Source organism: Vigna unguiculata, chromosome 2 (genome assembly GCF_004118075.2).
Source record: "Vigna unguiculata cultivar IT97K-499-35 chromosome 2, ASM411807v1, whole genome shotgun sequence".
NCBI lineage: Eukaryota > Viridiplantae > Streptophyta > Magnoliopsida > Fabales > Fabaceae > Vigna > Vigna unguiculata.
Genome location: NC_040280.1, coordinates 475,277 through 496,324, shown reverse-complemented (window position 1 = coordinate 496,324; position 21,048 = coordinate 475,277). Strand labels below are relative to the sequence as shown.

At 39.1% G+C, this 21,048-nt stretch overlaps 1 protein-coding gene and 1 non-coding gene across 2 annotated transcripts; one reads left to right on the top strand and one right to left on the bottom strand.

Annotated features, from left to right (window-relative positions):
* Nucleotides 1–238: 238 nt before the first annotated feature.
* On the top strand, nt 239–312 carry TRNAD-GUC. Its single transcript has one exon. It is a non-coding gene; the product is annotated as a tRNA-Asp (tRNA).
* A 17,729-nt stretch (nt 313–18,041) lies between these two features.
* Nucleotides 18,042–19,874, bottom strand: LOC114173551. Its single transcript, XM_028058021.1, has one exon. The coding sequence runs from the start codon at nt 19,872–19,874 to the stop codon at nt 18,042–18,044; it is 1,833 nt and encodes a 610-aa protein (XP_027913822.1).
* Nucleotides 19,875–21,048: the final 1,174 nt, after the last annotated feature.

Here is a 21,048-nt window from a genome sequence, read left to right as displayed (position 1 = left end):
AAAAAATATTTTTTTCATTGATTCAATTTTCAATCGATTTGTTAATAGAATAAGAATAAGAAACGGATTACGAGTAATTTGTGTCGATCTCACTAAAGTGGATATCGATATACATATCAATATATAAAAAAATGCGCTTTTTTCATTTACAACAAAAAGGTTCAAATCCGAAATAGAAAAAGAAAAGGTTTGACAGAAACGGTCCGTAAAAATATTTATACAGTACACCCCTTTCCCTGGGATTGTAGTTCAATTGGTCAGAGCACCGCCCTGTCAAGGCGGAAGCTGCGGGTTCGAGCCCCGTCAATCCCGTTGGATATAAATCCAAAAAAATAAAAAATAAATTCCTTTTTTGTGTATTTGTAGGGAATCAAATTGATAAACAAAATTTTATTTGGGGCTCCCCCCTGCTTTTTCATTTGTTTCGCCGAAAAAGGAAGGAAAGGGATTTTGGACTTTCATCAAGAATAAATGTTTTTTTGTTTTATTTAGTATGGATAAAAGATCTTCCTATGTTATACTATTTCATGAGTTGATTTAATAGCTCAGATTTTGTGATTCATGATATTGATCCGATTTGATATCATTGAAATCCAATTTATACCATTGTTGAAAGATTGAACATTTCTATGGGATTAAATCCCGAATTTTTTTTTTTTAGAAATTTAAGAGAAATAGAACATAATAAAGATTATGGAAGTAAATATTCTCGCATTTATTGCTACTGCACTGTTTATTCTAGTTTCGAAATACGTGAATTTATTCCTTTTAATCAAATTTTGTTAGTTTTATTTGATGTTTCGTACGCATTTGAGGATTGTATTTGAGTTATTTATACTGTTTGACACATTTTTGCTTTAATGTTAAGTCAAATACTATTATGAAATGCGCTTGAAATGTCAAATAAACTTAACAAAATTTGAGTAAAAGGACTAAATTCACGTATTTCGAAAGATGAATGACTAAATTGGTCCAAAGTTTCGAAATAGACTAATTCCAAAATTTAATGAAAGTTAAGGGGCCAAAAACATATTTAACCCTAATAATAATAATAATAACAAAAATAAAAACAACTTATATAAACAATGTAATTAATGATGTGATAACTAAAAAATGAGAATATTTAATTTGGTAAGAGGACCTGCCCGCCCTGCCCCGCCTTTATCCTGTATGGGCTGCGGGTCTATGCAAGACAAGTCATTGTGGACCAGTAGGTTCAATATCCCAACCTGTCTCACGTTTTTTTATGTGGACCTACGGACCAGTCTGCCTGGCCCACTCTGAATTGTCATCCCTACTATTTTTATATTATTTTTTTCATTTTTCATTTTATCTTTTTATGGTTTACACTTTCATCTGAAAAATCTTCTCAAAAAAATTACATTACTCTTTTATGCATTTGATTTTGTTTTTAAATTGATTTACGCTAAAAATAGCAATATATTTCAACTCATTCATTTAATATCTAATAAATTATTATTTTTACTCTTAAATAGAACTATTAGTTTCTCAAATTTAAAATTATTATTTTAGATCTTAAACAATATTATTATTTTCATTTTTTATTTTATCCTTTTATAATTTTTAATTACTTGATAATTTAATAAAACTAAATTTAAATAAATATATTTTATTATTATTTTTTAAATAAAATTATTTAAAAAATAAGTATATATTTATTAACAATACAAATTGTTTATATTGTTAACTTTTTTTTATGTTGACAATATATATTAAACAATAATATAAATATTCTTATCATTAAATAGTCTTCTTCATTTTAGTATATAAAAATTAAATTAATTTAATCTAATAAAAAATAACATGAATGATATGTGCCAAAAAATTCATATAATAAGATTTTAAATAATTATATTTATAGCATAATAAATTAAAATATTGCATTTAATAATTCATTTCAAAGGTTTAAAATATATATATTTGTAACAACAAAAAGTTACACTACTTAATATTATAGTTTTTGTTTTACTTAATTGTTCACTTCAAAGGTCTAAAAAATATATTTGTAATAAAAAAAACATATTTCTTAATATTATAATATTGAAGTAGGAATGTCTCAACCGGTATAAACAATTGAAATGCTAGCATGAAATCGTTTAACATGTCAAAAATAGTTGACGTAATTGAGTTAAAATAATTATATTCATTCATGTTTAAAGTTTGAGGACAAAAATGTATAAATGTTTCAGACAAGGACGAATCCCAAATTCACGTCAAAGTTCAAGGATTACAAATGTTCTTGGTAAGATTGGGACAAAAGGTAAAAGCTAAAAACCTAATGGTCTTAAAATATACTACTAATGTATTTATATTGTCATTAAAATAGTCTAAAATCATACATTAAACGTACATTGATTAAATGAGTCTAAAAATGCACCCTTGATGAGTATAAAAAAAATAGATGAGTTTAATAATATACATTGGATAGTTCCCTCCATACACTGATTAGATGAGTATAGAAAAAAAAAAATTAGACAGATCTAATAATATACATTAGACAAGTATATCTATATATTAATTAGACAAGTATGCAAAAAAATCATTACACAACCCATTTCGTTCATTAATTGAATGAATATAATAAAAATTATTAAACAGGTATTGCAGTACATGTTAGACCAACCTGTCTATACACTAATTAGATTAGCATAACAAAAAATATTAGACAAGTCTAACAATATACATTAGACGAGTCTTTCCATATACTAATTAGATGAATATAACAAAAAACATTAGATGAGCCATTTTATTCATTGATTAAACAAATATAGTAAAAAACATTGAATGAGTCTATCGATTCATTGATTAAACAAGTCTAAAAATACACATTAAATGAGTTTGTCCATACAATTAATATGCAAGTATAGCAAAAAAATAACATTAAACGTGACATTTCATACATTCATTACACGAGTCTAGGAATACTCATCAAAGGAGTCTATCCAAACATCGATTGGACAAGTTTTCCAACAACATATATTGATAAGATGATCTTATCAATATACATTAGATAAATTTATTTGTACACAAATTAGACAAGTCTATTAATACAATACAAGTTTTCTCATTCACTAACTAGACGAATCTTAAAATACACTTTAGACAAGTTTGAACAAACACTAATTAGATAACTTTGTTCATACCCTAATTAAACGAGTTTAGCAAAAATCATTAGATGATTCATTCCATACATTAATTAGACGAGTCTAAGAATACTCATTAGACAAGTTTGTTCATACACTACTTAGATGTGTTTATCAACAAACACTAGACTAGTTTGTCCATACACTAATAAGATGAGTTTAGCAAAATACATTAGATAATTTTTTTTCATACACATATTAGATAAGTATATTAATACACATTAGACAAGTTTGTCCACTCAATGATTAGACGAGTCTTGCAATACGCATTGGACGGATTTAAACATACACTGATTAGACAAGTCTAACAATACACATTATATAAGTGTGTCTATATACTTATGAGACAAGTCTAGCAATACATATTGGAAGAGTTTGTCGATGCATTGATTAAAAGAGTCTAGGAATACCACATCAGACAAGTCTTTCCATATACTTATTAAATGAGTATAGCAAAAAATATTACACAAGTCTAACAATACACATTAGATAAGACTATGGATACATTAATTAGAAGAGTATAACAGAAAAATATTAGATGAATCATTCCATACGTTGATTATATGAGTTTACAAATACTTGATTAAATGAGTTGTTGATGAATTGATTAGACCAGTCTAGCAATATACATTAGACAAGTAATTCATAAGATGACCAATTTTTTTTTTTGGATGTTACAATTATTTTCTATATTATACTTATAAAATTTTAACACATAATTTTACAATAACATATAACATACTTAAAATATTCACATATACATATATTTATATATTTTACACTACTTTATGCATATTATATTTACATCATTTGGTACATATTATATTTTCTACACTAGAAGAGGAAGGAATATTATTTATTTATAGTTCCCCCTCGTATATTAGCCTTTAAACATGTGAAGGAAAAATGTTAGGATAGGATTCACTTGGACTATTGGGAGTAAATAAAAAGTAACTACATTATGTCTTTCAAGGATAACTGATGCATTTGGTTTATTTACAATTTCCCCATCGTATGTTAGCCTTTAAACATGTGGAGGAAAAATGTTATGGATAGGATTCATTTGAACTATTGGGAATAAATAAAAAGTGACCACAATCTCTCCTTCAAGGACAACCGGTGCATTTGGAGCATTTAGGAAGGTGATGGTAGAATTTCTTGTTCCCTGAAATGTCATAGAATTATTTACTGCATTTGTTTGTCGGGCATTTCTCGGAAAGACCGCCACAATGTCGGCGAAGAAAGGGTCAGGCATGTTAGGGGCAACCATCTACAATGAGATTATAAGATTTTGTTTTTCATGCATAAAATAGGAAAGTGAGACATTATCACATAAAAATATAACATATCTTAATAAAATAAAATAAAATGAAAACTCTTTTCAAATCCATAAAACTTGGATCATGACCAACAAAGTAACTCAAGAACATCTCATATTGAGTACTAACTACTCATTTAAATCCCCAAGGTTATACCTCCAACTACAAAAACCAAATCTTTATTTATCATAAGTTTTATTTTGATATAAAATCATGTAATTGTATAAATAAATATATAGGATCAGTGCATAACTAAAAATAAATATATAATAAACAAAGAGAACTAGTGCATGACTGAAGATAATATAAATAAATAAATGAAAGTAAATATAAATTAAATAAATAGAACCAGTGCACAACTAGATATGAATATAAATAAATAAATAAGAACGAGAACTAAATATAAATTAGAATGAGGTTAGGGACACCTCACTTAAATTAAATATAAAAATAAAAATAATTATGAAGAGATAAAAAGATAATAAAAGTAAAAAGAAAAAATGATAAATGTCTTCTCCCCTTACTATAGTTATTGTGGAAGATATACCAAGGTTGTATTGAGATTTTGATGATTTTTTTTTCTTCGTTGCACTCACACCAACTATCCTTTATCTTTCTTTCTTATACCGAAATGAACTTGATGAACTTACAACATTAAATCTCTCTTTGCCTTTTTCTCTTTTCATGTTCTACCTCTTTTCACATTTTTATTCCATTCATCTCTCTCACCCCTATTGATAAGAATTAAAGTAATAATTACTTTTAGTTTAAATTTAACTATATTTCGTTAACACTATTCCTTTAGATTTGTTTCTAACATTTGGTTCCAGATTTTTTCATTAATGATCATTAGGGGAGATAACGTTTGCAGTTCCCGTATGCAACCTTATCACTTCCTTTTTCTTTTATCAATTATATAAACTAATAATTATGTTAAAAATAAATTTATAGTATATATACAATGTTATTAATTTATATTTCTTATACATTAAATTCTTTTATAACAATTCCAACTACATGTGATTATTTGAAGTTGTTAGCATTTAATTTGAAATATATTACTTTTATAATACCAATATTGAAATAACTTATACATATATAACTAAACGTGTACTGTAAACCCATTATGATATGATCGTATCCAGAAAAGAGTATGGTCGTTTCTGAATTTGAATCCTCAAGAGACACGACACGAATAAATCAAAGAAAAACGCGGAATAAGACAGAGATGGATGATGCCACAATCTAGCAAATTGATAAGTCAAGTGAAGATTCGCCAGAAAGATGTTAATCTTTGATAAGATTCGGAGGCCTAAGCCAAGAACAAAGAGAATCCCCTCTTTAATGAAATCAAATTTAATATATTACTAAAAGTGTCCACACCAGTTTTTGGTACCTCTATTTATAGGCACATAAGTTTAAGTAAACCTCAAAACTCTACAAAAAGACCCAAGCCCAAAACATAAAAGCATAAACTAATTTGTAAAAGAAAGCTCAAAGCCCAAAAACATATAACATAACTAATTTCTAAAAGAAAACTCAAAGGTTCATCTTCAAGTTCTTCTTGTATGGAATCTTGGAATATTCCTCTATCATTCCCTCCTTCTTGAAGAGAATTTGTCCTCAAATTCGTACAACTTGAACTTTAGGAGATAGACTTCTATCATACCCTCCTTCTTAAAGAGAATTTGTCCTCAAATTCATATCACATGAAATTTTTTTATCACATTATTAGTTAATTAGTCATCTATATTTATAATTTTCATATTTATATGTTTACAAATTATTATTATTATATTGTTATTTATAATAATAATAATTTTTCTATTTTTAAATAATATATATATTATTTTTATTATTTTTTTTGATGCTACAATTCATATGTTGATTAGACAAGTCTAACAATATACATTAGACAAACTTTTTAATACACAAATTAGATGAGTATATTAATACACATTAGACAAGCATCGGCGGATGATTATGGGTGCAGGGAGGGGCCTTGCCCCCCCCAAAATTTTGAAATTTTTTTTACAATAGATATTTTAATTTTTTTTATTATAAATATTAGGTATTTTGATTTTATTTTGTTATAAATATTAAATCAAATATTTTATTTCTTTTATAAACATAATAATTAATACTAATAAATAATAAAATATAAAATCAAATATAATAAAGAATAAAGATTAAAAGATTTATCAAGATATTTTTTATTATTTGTTTTCATTATAGATTGTGTTTTTCATAAATTGTTCTCATATTTAATTCTCATATGTTTTCTTTTGTTTCTGAAAAGAAAAAGATCTATTATTTTTTCTCTTATCTCTCATTTATTCTCTTCCATTCTTGAGGAAGAAAAGAAGAAGATAATTCTTTCGTCTCACTTGATAGTGAAATATTAATTCAATAATTTATTTAATGAGCCTCTTTTATATGTCTATGCCTTGAATTTCTTACAAATGGTTCTCATTTTCCATTCTTACCTATTTTCTTTTCTTTCGAAAGAGAAAAGATCAATTATTTTTGCTTTCATCTCTCAATTGTTCTCTTTCATCCTCGAAGAAATAAAGAAGAAGGTAATTCTCTTTTGCCTCACTTGATAGTGAAATATTAGTTTAATAATTTATTTAATGAGCCTCTTTTATATTAATTTTTTATTTTATCAACATAGAAGAAAAATGATTGTACTATGTGTTTTTTATAATTGAATTTTAAGTGTGGTTTGATTATCATCGAATTTTCTTATGTCTCTCAATTTTTTATTAGATTATGATAAATCATATTTTAGTATTTTTTTAAAAAATAGGTATATTGATGAAGAATAAAAGAATAGATTATTTAAATAGGTATATTGATAAATCATTTTTGGTATTTATGTCTCTCAATTTTCTTCTTATACTTCATTTTTTATTGTGTTAGTGACAATAATAAAATGTATAAATTTTGGATGTATTATTTGGGCACCCCCAACAATGTTGGTCAAGATCCGCCATTGTAGACAAGTATAATCATTCATTCATTAGATGAATCTTGCAACATACATTAGATGAGTCTCTACATACACTAATTAGAGAGTTTATGTTAGCAATACACATTAGACGGGTTTCAACATACACAAATTAGACGAATCTAATAATGCACATTATACGAGTGTGTCCATATACTTATGAGACCAGTCTAGCAATACATATTACAAGATTTTGTCGATGCATTGATTAGATGAGTCTAGAAATACACATCAGACAACATGCACTTATTAGATGAGTCTAAGAATACGCATTAGGTGAGTCCATTCAGACACTAATTAAACAAGTCTTGCAACACAAATTAGATGAGTTTTTCCATACATTGATTAAATGAGTCTAACAATATACATTAGACGCATTTATTTATACACATATTATACGAGTCTATTGATACACATTAGACAACTTTATCCATTCTCTAATTTGACATGTCCTACAATACGCATTAGATGAATTTGTCCATACACATTAGATGAGTGTGTCCATATACTAATTAGATGAGTCTAAGATGAATTTGTTGATGCATTTGTTCATGCAAATCTAATACACATTAGACCAATATGTCCATACGCTAATTTTATTTATAACGAATATATCCTACATATTTTTGCATAATCTATCATTTGTATTTTAATAGAGTTTACTCTTTATTTTTTAACCTATTATACTCTTTATTTTTTAACCTATTATATTCTTTGCATTTTTACAAGATCTTCTCTTTACACACACACACACACACACACGCACACACACGCACGCACACACACACACACACACACGCACACGCACGCACGCACACACACGCACACGCACACACGCACACGCACGCACACACACGCACACGCACGCACGCACGCGCACACGCACGCACACGCGCATACGCACACGCACACACACACACACACACACACACGCGCGCACACACACACACACATATATAAACCTTTTACACTTATGAATAATTTTCCCATTAATTCTATTCAAAATTTAATTATAAACTTTAAATATTATTATTTTTTTCTAAATATATTTTAATATAATATATATTTAAATATTCTTTAATATAATATATATTTACTAACATAAAAAACACACAAAAAAAAATCGACCAACCCGTGCGTATATGCACATATTTAAAACTAGTTTATATATAAAAGATTGTGTAACTATCGTTTGCGTTTTTTTTTTGTTTCAAATGAAACCAAAAATATAGATGTTTAATCATGTCTTTGGTTCCTATTTTTGAGTCAAAATCTCAACTTGGTATCCAAATTTTTAAAAGTCTCAAAATAGTCCCCTTTTTTGTTAAAACATCTCAAGTTTACCCTTTTTGTTAAGTATGGGTTGACGCCATTAAATGGGGTGCCACGTGTCAGTTCCTCGATTTTTTTATTTTTTATTTTTGAATTTTTTTTATTTATTTTTGAATTTTTTTAGAAAAATAAAATATTTTGCCACGTGTCAAGCTGTCGTCATGCCATGTGGTAGTGACAGAGTGATGTGGCAATAATAATGCCACATGTCACTTATGTCATTTCTAAAATCTTAATTTGGTCCCTTTATTTTAATTTTTGCCTCAATTTAGTCCCAATTTTTGTAACAGTTTGCAATTTTGTCCCTCTCCAAATTGAAATCAAATTTAATTTCTATATAAACTTACAAAAATATTTCTATCAAAACTTATATTTCAAGTAAATATTTTTAACCAAATTAAGTTTATTTAATTAATATTTTACATTGAACTTTATTTAAAATTGTTTTAAAGTTGTTAATAGAAAAAAAATTTCATAAATTAACTAGTTCATGTTACAATAAAAAACATATAAATTTAAAATTTGAAAACAATTTTAAGTAAAGTTGAATGTGAAATACGATTTTAAATAAACTTAGTTATGTTAAAAATATATATTAAAAATATCAATTTGAATAAAAATATCAAATTTAATAGGAAATGACATCTGACATAATACTGACATCTAGCATAATACTGACACTTGACATTATCACTACCACATCACTTTGTCACTGTTATGTGGCATGATGATAGCTTGACACATGACAATTTTTTTTAAATTTTAAAAAAAATTCAAAAAAAAATTCAAAAATCAAAAAATCGATGAATTGACATGTGGTACCCCATTTAACGGCGTCAACCCAAACTTAACAGAAATGACAAACTTGAGACGTTTTAACAAAAAAAAGGACTATTTTGAGACTTTTAAAAATTTGGGTACGAAGTTGAGATTTTGACTCCAAAATAGGGACCAAAGGCATAATTAAACCATTTTTGTTAACTCAAATTTTTTTATTCCTCAATATTTTTAACATGAATGATCTACCTCTTAATTTTTTTTTGTGTGTTAGTAATATTGTATCTCTTAGATTTATTATGATTAATCTTGATTCAAATTAATATTTTTTTTATAAAATTTAAATAATATATCTAATTCATTCCTTAATTTTAAGACCTTACATATTAATATGTTGAATCCTTTAGGCCTCAGACTAAGATTAAATCCTTATATTAGACAGGCTTTTTGGAGTGGATCTATCTCTATGTATATAATATTTGTTCCAGTTTAAAGTTATGTTAAAATAGAAGAACCAAAATTTAGAATAAGTGTTATTTTGGTTAATGTGATTAAAAAATATAGATTTCAAAGATATGGACATGCATATTTTTCTTTAATATTATTAAGTTATAGGAAATTGTGTTTAACATTTTATTTTAATCTAATTAGAACCATATAGGTATTTAGGTCCACATATCTAGTATAAAATTTTCTCATGTTTTAATTGAAGTTATATTTTCAAACTTTAAGATTGGCCCTACACAATCTCCCATCTTGAACCTATTGAGGCTGTAAAGACCGGATAGTCCGTTTAGAATTTTTATATTCTTTTTAAATTATCTTGTTATAAAAACAATAATATTGTATTTATAAAATAGTATTATTTATTGGTTTTCTTATAAGTTTCTTCTAATAAATTTTCTTTTATATTACTACTATTATAATTATTACTAAGTTAGAAATACTAATAACATTATTATTATTAGGTTATAAATAACTGTAGTTGCTATTAAATTATTTTATTAATATTTTTATATTGGTTTCAAAAATAAATATTATTTATTAGGAATTCTTCGCAGTCAAATTATACATTTGAACTGACAAATTAAATTTTTTTAACAAATATTTTATTTTTTACCATTAGTTTTTTTTTTCTTTGTTTTTTCTTTTCATTGTATATCTTTAACATTTATTGGGTACCTGTCTAAAATACTCCGATGCTTAAGTTAGAAGGGACCGATCAGTGTGTCAGATTACCCGTCGTAATAAATGCGCAATTAAGATCCTTACCAACTTACCTTTGGGTCCTATTTATAGCTTTTGGCATGGGCTTGTAATTAGGGTTTCTTAATCACGGCCCAATGATCCCTTAATGACGATTAATGACTCGTTTAACCCATAATCGTTGGCTTAAGTTATATGACCGTACGACCGATGGTCGCTTGACTGGGTTAAATGACGATGTTCTCGACAAGCTAGTAATGTGTTTTACCGATCGCCCGTCAGGTGTTTTTATGAGGTCCGTCGCTGTTGTTTTACCGGTGAACCGATGGACTCTAAAGGTCAGAGGGTCTATCGTCGCTGTTGTACCGATGGACCGATGGACCCTTGAGACAAGAAGGTCCGCTGCTGTTAATTTACCGATGGACCGATAGGCGCTCAAGGCTGGAGGGTCCATCGCTACTGTTCTACCGATGAACCGATGGTCTCTAGAGGTCAGAGGGTCCATCGTTGCTGTTCTACCGATGGACCGATAGGCGCTCAAGGCTGGAGGGTCCATCGCTACTGTTCTACCGATGAACCGATGGTCTCTAGAGGTCAGAGGGTCCATCGTTGCTGTTCTACCGATGGACCGATAGGCGCTCAAGGCTGGAGGGTCCATCGCTACTGTTCTACCGATGAACCGATGGTCTCTAGAGGTCAGAGGGTCCATCGTTGCTGTTCTACCGATGAACCGATGGTCCTTTAATGGTGCTACACGGTTGTTCGCTTACCCGTGAGATCGATGGTCCCCTGGGGTCAGGAATGGCCGATTGACCGATTGGACATACTGTACACAAGCTCCCCCAGCCTCGAGCGATAGGGATGAAGCAAAGAGGTTTCTCAGACCGTGGTGCCGATAGACCGCTGGCGTTTCTCAACGGTTACATTGCCTCGTGGAACGTGCCTGGCAGTTATGATCTGAAGCGTCGCGAAGCTGGGACCGTCGATCCGAATGTGATCGTAGGGTCCTGGGGCTGCCACGTGTCACATGGACCCCCCTATAAATAGGTTTGTGTGGCTGTCGTTATTTTCACGCTTTCCTTTCTCTTTCTAGCCGAGCTTCCGATCGTTTTTCTCTATCTGCAGGTAAAAATGTCTTCAAGCGCATCGGATTCAGATGGTCTGTCGGGTGGAGCGGTCAGGTATTCTGGGGGCGCTGGGTCGGTTTCCGCCCTGTTTGAGTCGTCTGAGTCGGGAACTTCGCTCGGGGGAGTGTCGAGCGGCGCGAGTTCCCTAATTCTCCTAAGTGGCAGTTCTGAGGCCGATCCACCGGTCGCAGAGGCGGCGGAGCAGGTCGCTGCTTCTGATGAAAGCGGGGACATCATCGGGATTGACGTTGGCGACGAAGGGGACGAAGTCAATCTGCTGGAAATATCGGGATATGATTGGGCCCCCTATGAGCCGCGTACGCTCGTGACAAGGTTTCGCTGGGGGAACGACCTGGGGGATCTGGTCGAGCGGACCAGAATATTCAGCGAGGAGGTAGAGGATGGACACCTTCGGGTCAAGATATGCGCCAGCAACGAGAGAGTGTGTCACGGGAAGAGAGAGGCGAAGCTAGACTTCTTCTACGTGTACGCCTGCCTTTTCCATGATCTAGGTTTGAACGTGCCGTTTGCCGATTGGCAGATGGCAGTCCTCCGCCAGATCCAGTGTGCACCGACGCAAATTCACCCGAACGCATGGGCGTCTATGCAGGCGTTCGACGTCCTTTGTCGGGCGGCCGGCCTGACGCCCACCATGCCTTTGTTCCTTCATTTCTATAAGACGCGGCCGACGGCGTCTAAGGGTTGGGTTTCGTTCCTCGGGGCGAACAAGAGCTTGTTCACCCTCTATCTTGCCTCCTATAAGGGTTTCAAGACCGGATTTTTTAAGGTCGCGATTCCCCGCAAGGGAAGGAGATATATCTTTGACGAGTAGGATCGTCCTAAGTTTCCGCTTTATTGGACGGCGTTCCCACCTCCCACGGATGCTTGGGCTGAAGAACAGTTGACACCGGCCGAGCGGGCTGACCTGGCCGTCCTCAAGACCCTGCCCGACAAGATCCACCCGCGGCCGCTGATCCAATGCATCCGCTCCCCGGACTTATCGAGGGTGGTTTATGGTTAGTTGTTCTGATATTATCGATCGTCGATCTTGGTCGCAGTTTAACTTATTTGCTTTGCTGTTTTACAGATATAATGGCTCGGACGACCGCTGCTAACGCCGAGTTCGTGGCTCGTGCTAAGGCTCGACGGAGGGGGGAGGATACTGCTGAGGAGGTGGTGCCGATAACGACCGTCCCTGCAGCCCCTCAGGCCGATCGAGCTCCTCCTTCCACCGCCCCTGCCGGGACTTCAGGCGCCGTCTCGCGGCCTCGCCTGATTGTGAAGCGGCCCGGTTCAGGTGTTGGCGCCACTGCTGCTGGGGACAAAGGCAAAAAGTCTAAGAAAGATGACACCCCGTCCGACCGACCTCTCAAAAAACAAAAGAAAGGGGAGGCGTCTGGATCCCTGGCCGACGCTTTCCTCGGCGGCGGCGTGCGCCTTGATGACGAGGTTTTTCTTCAGTTGGGACCTCGAATGACCGAGGCGCTGAAGGACGTGTCTGAAGAGGATGCCCTTCGGACCGCCAGGGAGCTCACTCTCAGGCTAGCTGCCCTGTACACCAAGTTTCCTCGCCCCGAGCGGAGCAGAATAGAGGATTTGGAGAAGGAGCTTGCAGCGGCCAAGGCTGAGCTCAACGAAGTGAAAGCGTCGGCGGCTGACCTGAAGACCTAGTTTGATCGGCTCAACGGTATTAAAGCCGAGCACGCCAAGTGCGCCGGCCTATTGAAGGCTGGAGACGATCGAGCGAAGGCGGAGCAGGCGAAAGCAGGTGAAGCCGCTGATGACCTGCGCAAGCTTCAGCGACGCTTCGATGATCTTACTCTAGAGCACATGGCCGCCGCTGGTTCAGCTGCCGACTGGCAGAAGAAGGCGAAGGACTTGGAGGCCGAACTAGGAGTGGCCGATGAGCAAGTATTTGCTCAATATGAAGCGGGCTTCCAGAATGTCGTCGACCTTGCTGTCTTTTACTACAACTGCTCTCCCGATCGGTTCGATGTTCATATGGGGGTGGTTGATGGGAGGGTTACGAGGGTCTTCGACCGGTTGGACGAGGTCAATGACCCACCTGTATAAGACTTGTAATTCGTATATTTTGATATAACCGATCGAACCCGATCGACCGTTCGATTGATCGCGTTCGCTCGGTTATTAGGTTACTTTTTGACAAACACTTATGTAAATTTTTAGCCCCTTATTTATTTCATCGATTGACCTGCTTTCATTCGTTTATTGCTTCACGCTGGCGACCGGCCGTACTTCTGTTGTTTACTAGCGTTGGCGATCGGCCGTCTTAATTGTTTATCCTGTCAATTTGGGTTGCACTTAGATTTGGGCTGACTGGACGACCGATGGATCTCTTGTAAAACTAGCATGATTATTTGTTCTGTATGGTTGTCGTTTGTGCGCTCAATTTTAGTTTTTTAGATCGTTGGTGCGGTACCCTCGATCGGTTAGGACAGCTCGTGTCACTCGTTTACCCGTAGGGTGATTAGATCGCTGGGATCGGTGCTGACAGAGCGGGTCTTCCTCTTGGAAGTCCCCGTCTCGATCGGTCAGGCTTTGCTCGGGTCCTGTGGGGAGCCCCATCGGTCATATTGTTAGAAGAAGTATGAAACGCTCATTTTATTCATGATTAACTGTAATACATTTTGATGTGTGACGCGTTCCATGTGTTGGGTATTTCTTTGCCGCTCAAGTGCTCCAGCCGATAGGCTCCGTTCTGGAGGCTCTCGGTCACGCGGAACGGGCCCTCCCAATTTGGTGCCAGCTTTCCCTGTGTTGACTTCTTTCGTGCGTCGTTGGTTTTTCTCCAAACTAAATCTCCCTTGACGAAACTTCTTGGTTTGACCTTCGCATTATACCTTCTTGCCACCATTCTCTTGCACGCTACAGCTCGCACGGCCGCCCGTTCTCTTCGTTCGGTTTTCCAATCTAGCTCCTCGCGCATTCGTCCACAATTCACCTCCAAGTCTTGCATTTCCCGCCGAAGGGTCGGTTCCCCAACCTCGACCGGCAGCATGGCGTCTGTACCATATGTCAGGTTGAAAGGAGATTCCCCGGTCGTCCCGTGTGGCGTGCATCGGTAGGCCCAAAGGACTTGTGGCAGCTCGTCAACCCATGCTCCCTTGGCCTCTCCCAATCTTTTTTTTAACTCAGCCACTATAACTTTGTTCATGGCTTCAGCTTGACCGTTGGTTTGGGGATGCTCGACCGAGCTGGTAACATGTCTTATCCCTACCTGCTTATAGAAGTCCTTCAGCTTTTTGTCAATGAACTGACGACCGTTGTCAGTGATGATCGTGTGGGGAAGGCCGAAGCGACATATAATGTTGCGCCAGACGAAGGAGTGAACCTGCCGAGCGGTGATATTAGCCAAAGCCTCCGCTTCGACCCATTTAGTGAAGTAGTCGACTGCTACGAGTATGAATTTCTTCTGCGCTCGACCGATTGGGAAAGGTCCGACGGTGTCCATGCCCCATTGAGCGAACGGCCACGGGGCTGTCAAACTGTGTAGCTCGGTCGGAGCCCTCTTCATATCATTTCCGTGGGCTTGACATCCTGCGCACTTGCGTATCATGGCTTCGCAATCTTCTTCCATGGTCGGCCAAAAATATCCCGCTCGGAGTATCCTTGCTTTCATCGTTCTCCGACCGGTATGCATCCCGCAGATGCCATTGTGGACCTCGTTCATGACGTATTCCGCTTCGTCTGCTGATAGGCACTTCAAGAGTGGCGTTGTGAAGCCTCTCTTGTATAGATCTTCTCCGATGATCACAAACCGGAGCGCTCGTCTCCTCTCCGTCGGCCTGACCTCTTCTCCTGCCTCGCACTTCTTTAAGAGTTCTCGCACCTCGCTGGTCCAATCAACCGATCGACCTGCTACGGCGCATTCTCCTGCTGAAGGTCTCATCAGGGTTTGCCTGATAATTGTCTTTAATTGGCCCTTCTCTTTTCCTTCCGCTAACTTCGATAGCCTGTCGGCGCGGGCGTTCTCCGCTCGGGGTATGTGATGGACGGTCACCTCCTCGAATTCCTTCATGGCTTCAACAGTCTTGTGATAGTACTGGAGTAATAAGTCGTCCTTAACCTGATATTCTCCTTGCACTTGTCCGACCACAAGCTTAGAGTCGGTGTTACATCTCAACTTTGTTGCGCCCAGGTCTTTCGCTAGCCTTAACCCGACGATCAGTGCTTCATACTCCGCCTGGTTATTTGAGGCTTTAAACTGGAACTGCAAGGAGTGCTCCACTGTGAAGCCGTTCGGTCCTTCAATGACGATTCCCATTCCGGCACTTCGTTTGTCCGACGACCCGTCGACGAACAGAATCCATGTTTGCTCGGACGAAGAGATCAGTCCATGGAGTTCGGCTACAAAGTCGGCCAAATGCTGCCCTTTGATAGATCCTCTAGGTTCGTACTTGAGATCGAACTCGGATAACTCAACTGACCATGTGATCATTCGACCGGCCAAGTCGGGCTTCCGGAGTATCTTGGCTATAGGGTGATCGGTTCGGACGACCACCTGGTGACTCTGGAAGTACTGGCGCAACCGACGTGAGGCCGTTAATAACGCCAAGGCTATCTTCTCTATCAACTGATACCTCGTTTCTGCGTTCTGTAGAACTCGGCTGATGAAATAAACAGGCCGCTGCTCCGGGGCTTCTTGTATCAATGCCGCGCTGATCGTGTCGTTAGATACCGACAGGTATAACTGCAGGGGCAACCCTTCTACCGGTCGGCTCATGATTGGTGGACTGGTGATCATCTCCTTTATTTGTTGAAATGCCGCCTCGCACTGGTCATCCCACTTCTCTGCGGTCTGCCTCTTCATGATCTTCAGGATCGGCCTAACCTTCTCCGTCAGCCTGGGCAAAAAACGTGCCAGAGAAGTCAGCCGCCCCATTAACCGTTGAACCTCCTTCAGGTTTTTAGGGCTCCTCATCTTCACGATAGCAGTGCACTTGTATGGATTCGCCTCTATGCATCGGGCGGTCAGCATGAAACCTAGAAATTTCCCCGCCGGCACCCCAAAGACACACTTCTCTGGGTTGAGACGCATGTTATACTTGCGTACCTGGCGGAAGACCTCGCCGAGGTCGCGTACATGGTCTTCGGCAGTCTGCGATTTCACGACCATGTCGTCCACATAGACTTCCATGGACCGACCGATCTGCCCGCGGAAGACCCGGTCCATCAACCTCTGATACGTAGCCCCTGCGTTCTTCAGACCGAACGGCATGACTTCGTAGCAGAAGTTTGCTCGATCTGTGATGAACGCCGTTTTAGACCTGTCCGGGCCATACATAGGGATTTGGTTATACCCTGAGTATGCATCCAGAAAGCTCAGGAAGTTGTGCCCCGAGGCCCTGTCTACCAGCCGATCGATGCTGGGCAGGGGATATGCGTCCTTTGGGCAAGCTTTGTTCAGATCAGTGAAGTCAGTACACATCCTCCACTTCCCGCTCGGCTTTTTTACCATGACCACGTTAGCCAGCCATGTCGTGTACTTGATTTCCCTGATAAAACCAGCTCCTTCTAGTTTTCTCACCTCCTCCTCGACCGCCTGCCGTCTTTCTTCTCCCATCTTTCTTTTCTTCTGAGCGACCGGCCGGGCTTCTCGGAAAATGGCTAGCTTGTGGGACATCACCTCCGGGTGGACGCTTGGCATGTCGGCGCTCGACCACGCGAATAGATCTTTATTTTCCAGGATCACGGCGCCGATGATCTCTTCCTCTTCCGCGCTCAGGGCTCCCCCAATCTTCGTGAGTTGTCCAGGTTGGCTCCCGATGAAGATCTCCTTGGTCTCTCCTTCTGGTTGCAGCCTATCCTCTGTGTTCGTTCGGGGATCTAGGTCCGTCATCGCTACCTCCGATCGGTGTTGTTTACGCGGTCGGCTGTGAGGCCTGATCCTCAATCCTGCAGCATAGCACTGCCTGGCGACCTGTTGATCTGCATGCACCGTGCATATCGTCCCCTTGTCCGATAGGAACTTCATGGCCAGGTGCAGGGTAGACACAATCGCTCCGAAGGCGTTCAAACAGGGTCTCCCTAGCAACACATTGTATGAAGTGTTAGCTTCAACAAGAAGGAATCTAACTCTTACCTCTCAGCCATCCTTCCTCGAGCCGATCCTCGTGCGAAGATCTACGTATCCCCTCGTGTCCACCCGTTCGCCCGAGAAACCTACTATCTGCTCGTTGTACGGCACGATCAGGTCCTCGGAAAGGTTCATCCTTTGGAAAGTTTTCCAGTATAGGATGTTGACAGAGCTTCCCTGGTCGACCAACACCTTCCCGATCCCATATTCAGCCACTTCTATCGAGATGACCATCGGGTCGTCATGATCAGGATCGGGCGCCTTGAAGTCGTCGTTTGTGAATGTGATGGGAGGCATCGATCGGATCTTCTTCTCGACCAGATGGACCGACTTCAGCGCCCGAACGTGCCTCTTTCGGGCTGCGGAGCTTGACCCTCCTCCGGCGAACCCCCCGGAGATGGTGTTGATATAACCCCTCAGGGGTCTTTCCTGGCTACGACTGCGGCTCCTTCTCGGACTCCGTTGTGACCGAGACGGTCCTCTCCTACGCTTCTCGCGCTCGGGTTCCCTTTTCTTCTCCGATCGGGTTAGGGGGACTCTTCTCCTCGGGCTCTGGTTCCTCACCGGACTCCGCTGGGGACGATCTTGCCGAATGTATTTCTTCAAGTGTCCTTGTCGAATGAGCTCTTCTATCTTGTCGCGGAGCGTGTGGCATTCTTCGGTAGTATGCCCGATAGTCCGATGGTACTGGCAATGCTTGCTCCCGTCTGCATCGGGCGGCGGAGGCTTCTTCCTAATCGTTGGGAGCGAATCGGCGCTGAAGGCCTCCTGCAGGATCCTAGCTCGGGGAACAGCCAGGGGGGTGTAGGTTGTGAACTTCGGTGGCTTCCTCTCGGTAGGTCGGGCTACCGGTTTGCTCGATCTGGGAGCTATCGGCTTTGGGAGTGCAGCATCCTCTTTCTCCCTCTTCTTCACCCTGAACTCCTGCATGTCTTCCATTTGTATGAATTTGGCTGCGCGTTCCCTCATTTCTTCCATCGTTTGCGGCTTCTTACGGCTTATCTTGTCCGCAAAAACTCCTGGCTGGAGTCCGTAAGAGAAGTGATGCCGCGCGATCTCGTCACTGAGACCTTTTATCTTGACCGACATTCGGTTATACCGATCAAGGTAACTCCTCAGTGATTCCCCATCCTCCTGTCGGATGTTCACCAGATTGTCGACCGTCAAAATGGCCGGTTTCAGGGGCGCGAACTGTGTGCTGAACCTCGCCTTCAGAGTAGCAAATGAGTCGATACAACCGGTCGGTAGCTCAGAGAACCACTCCAGCGCCTCCCCAGTGAGTGAGGTTGAGAAGACTCGGCACCAGATGGGATCGCTGACAGCATGAAACATCATCTGGTGCATGAAGACCCGCATGTGGTTGTCTGGATCGGTCGTGCCGTCGTACTTGTCAAACGTCGGCATTTTCCATTTCTCCGGTAGCGGCGTTTCTAAGATGTACGAGGTGAAGGGGGAGGACCCCGACGCGGGGATCGGCTGTCGTGACGGGCGACCCCCGTTGTTCGCTCCTGAACTCTCCGCCACCGTGTGTGACGGGTTTCCTCTTAAGGCCTGCGTCCTATCAACCCGAGCTGGCTGTGATTGTTCATGTCCCGTAGGTGGAAGACGGCTCTCCACCCACTCAGCATCTCGATGCTGTTGTACTCGACTTAGCCTGTTCGGGTCGGGTATGGTCGGGGTCGAAGGGATTCCGTCCTCCTTCTGGCTTAAGATGGCATTCTCCTCACGTAAAATCTGCATCTGCGCTTCATAGTTCCTCTGCATCTCGTCCATTCTCTGCTGCATCAATCGTATCATCTCCCTAGTATCCGCTTGATCATCTGCTAACCTCCCTCCGTCCATGTTGCTGTTTCGGTTCCTTGTGGTCACCATATGGGTATATTCTCAAAGGAGACTGCTCGGCCCCACGGTGGGCGCCAAAATGTTTCGGGGTAGGGACCAAGAGCCCACTAAAAGAACTCCACTTCGCGATATCTTCCTCCTCTCCAACGACTTCAGCAAAGTCCACTCCTTAGCTCGATCGGTTGGGATGGCGATCGGGGTACCTGTCTAAAATACTCCGATGCTTAAGTTAGAAGGGACCGATCGGTGTGTCAGATTACCCGTCGTAATAAATGCGCAATTAAGATCCTTACCAACTTACCTTTGGGTCCTATTTATAGCTTTTGGCATGGGCCTGTAATTAGGGTTTCTTAATCACGGCCCAATGATCCCTTAATGACGATTAATGACTCGTTTAACCCATAATCGTTGGCTTAAGTTATATGACCGTACGACCGATGGTCGCTTGACTGGGTTAAATGACGATGTTCTCGACAAGCTAGTAATGTGTTTTACCGATCGCCCGTCAGGTGTTTTTATGAGGTCCGTCGTTGTTGTTTTACCGGTGAACCGATGGACTCTAAAGGTCAGAGGGTCTATCGTCGCTGTTGTACCGATGGACCGATGGACCCTTGAGACAAGAAGGTCCGCTGCTGTTAATTTACCGATGGACCGATAGGCGCTCAAGGCTGGAGGGTCCATCGCTACTGTTCTACCGATGAACCGATGGTCTCTAGAGGTCAGAGGGTCCATCGTTGCTGTTCTACCGATGGACCGATAGGCGCTCAAGGTTGGAGGGTCCATCGCTACTGTTCTACCGATGAACCGATGGTCTCTAGAGGTCAGAGGGTCCATCGTTGCTGTTCTACCGATGAACCGATGGTCCTTTAATGGTGCTACACGGTTGTTCGCTTACCCGTGAGATCGATGGTCCCCTGGGGGTCAGGAATGACCGATTGACCGATTGGACATACTGTACAACCTTCAATGTAAGTCGTGTATTCCATGCACAATTTATCAAAAAAAAATTAATCCTTTTGCAAAAAACTCTTAAGGTTTTCATTTTTGTCGATGCACAATATTTTTCTTCTTCTATTTTTTAACTACAGGAAAACAAAGTATTTTTGAACGATGATCGATTACTATTTTTTTCTAAACAATATTTTAATGAGTATCATGATTTTTTTTATTATTC

What these genes read in the sequence shown, in the direction of transcription:
- LOC114173551 (XM_028058021.1), bottom strand. Translation starts at nt 19,874, where the DNA reads ATGGACGGAGGGAGGTTAGCAGATGATCAAGCGGATACTAGGGAGATG.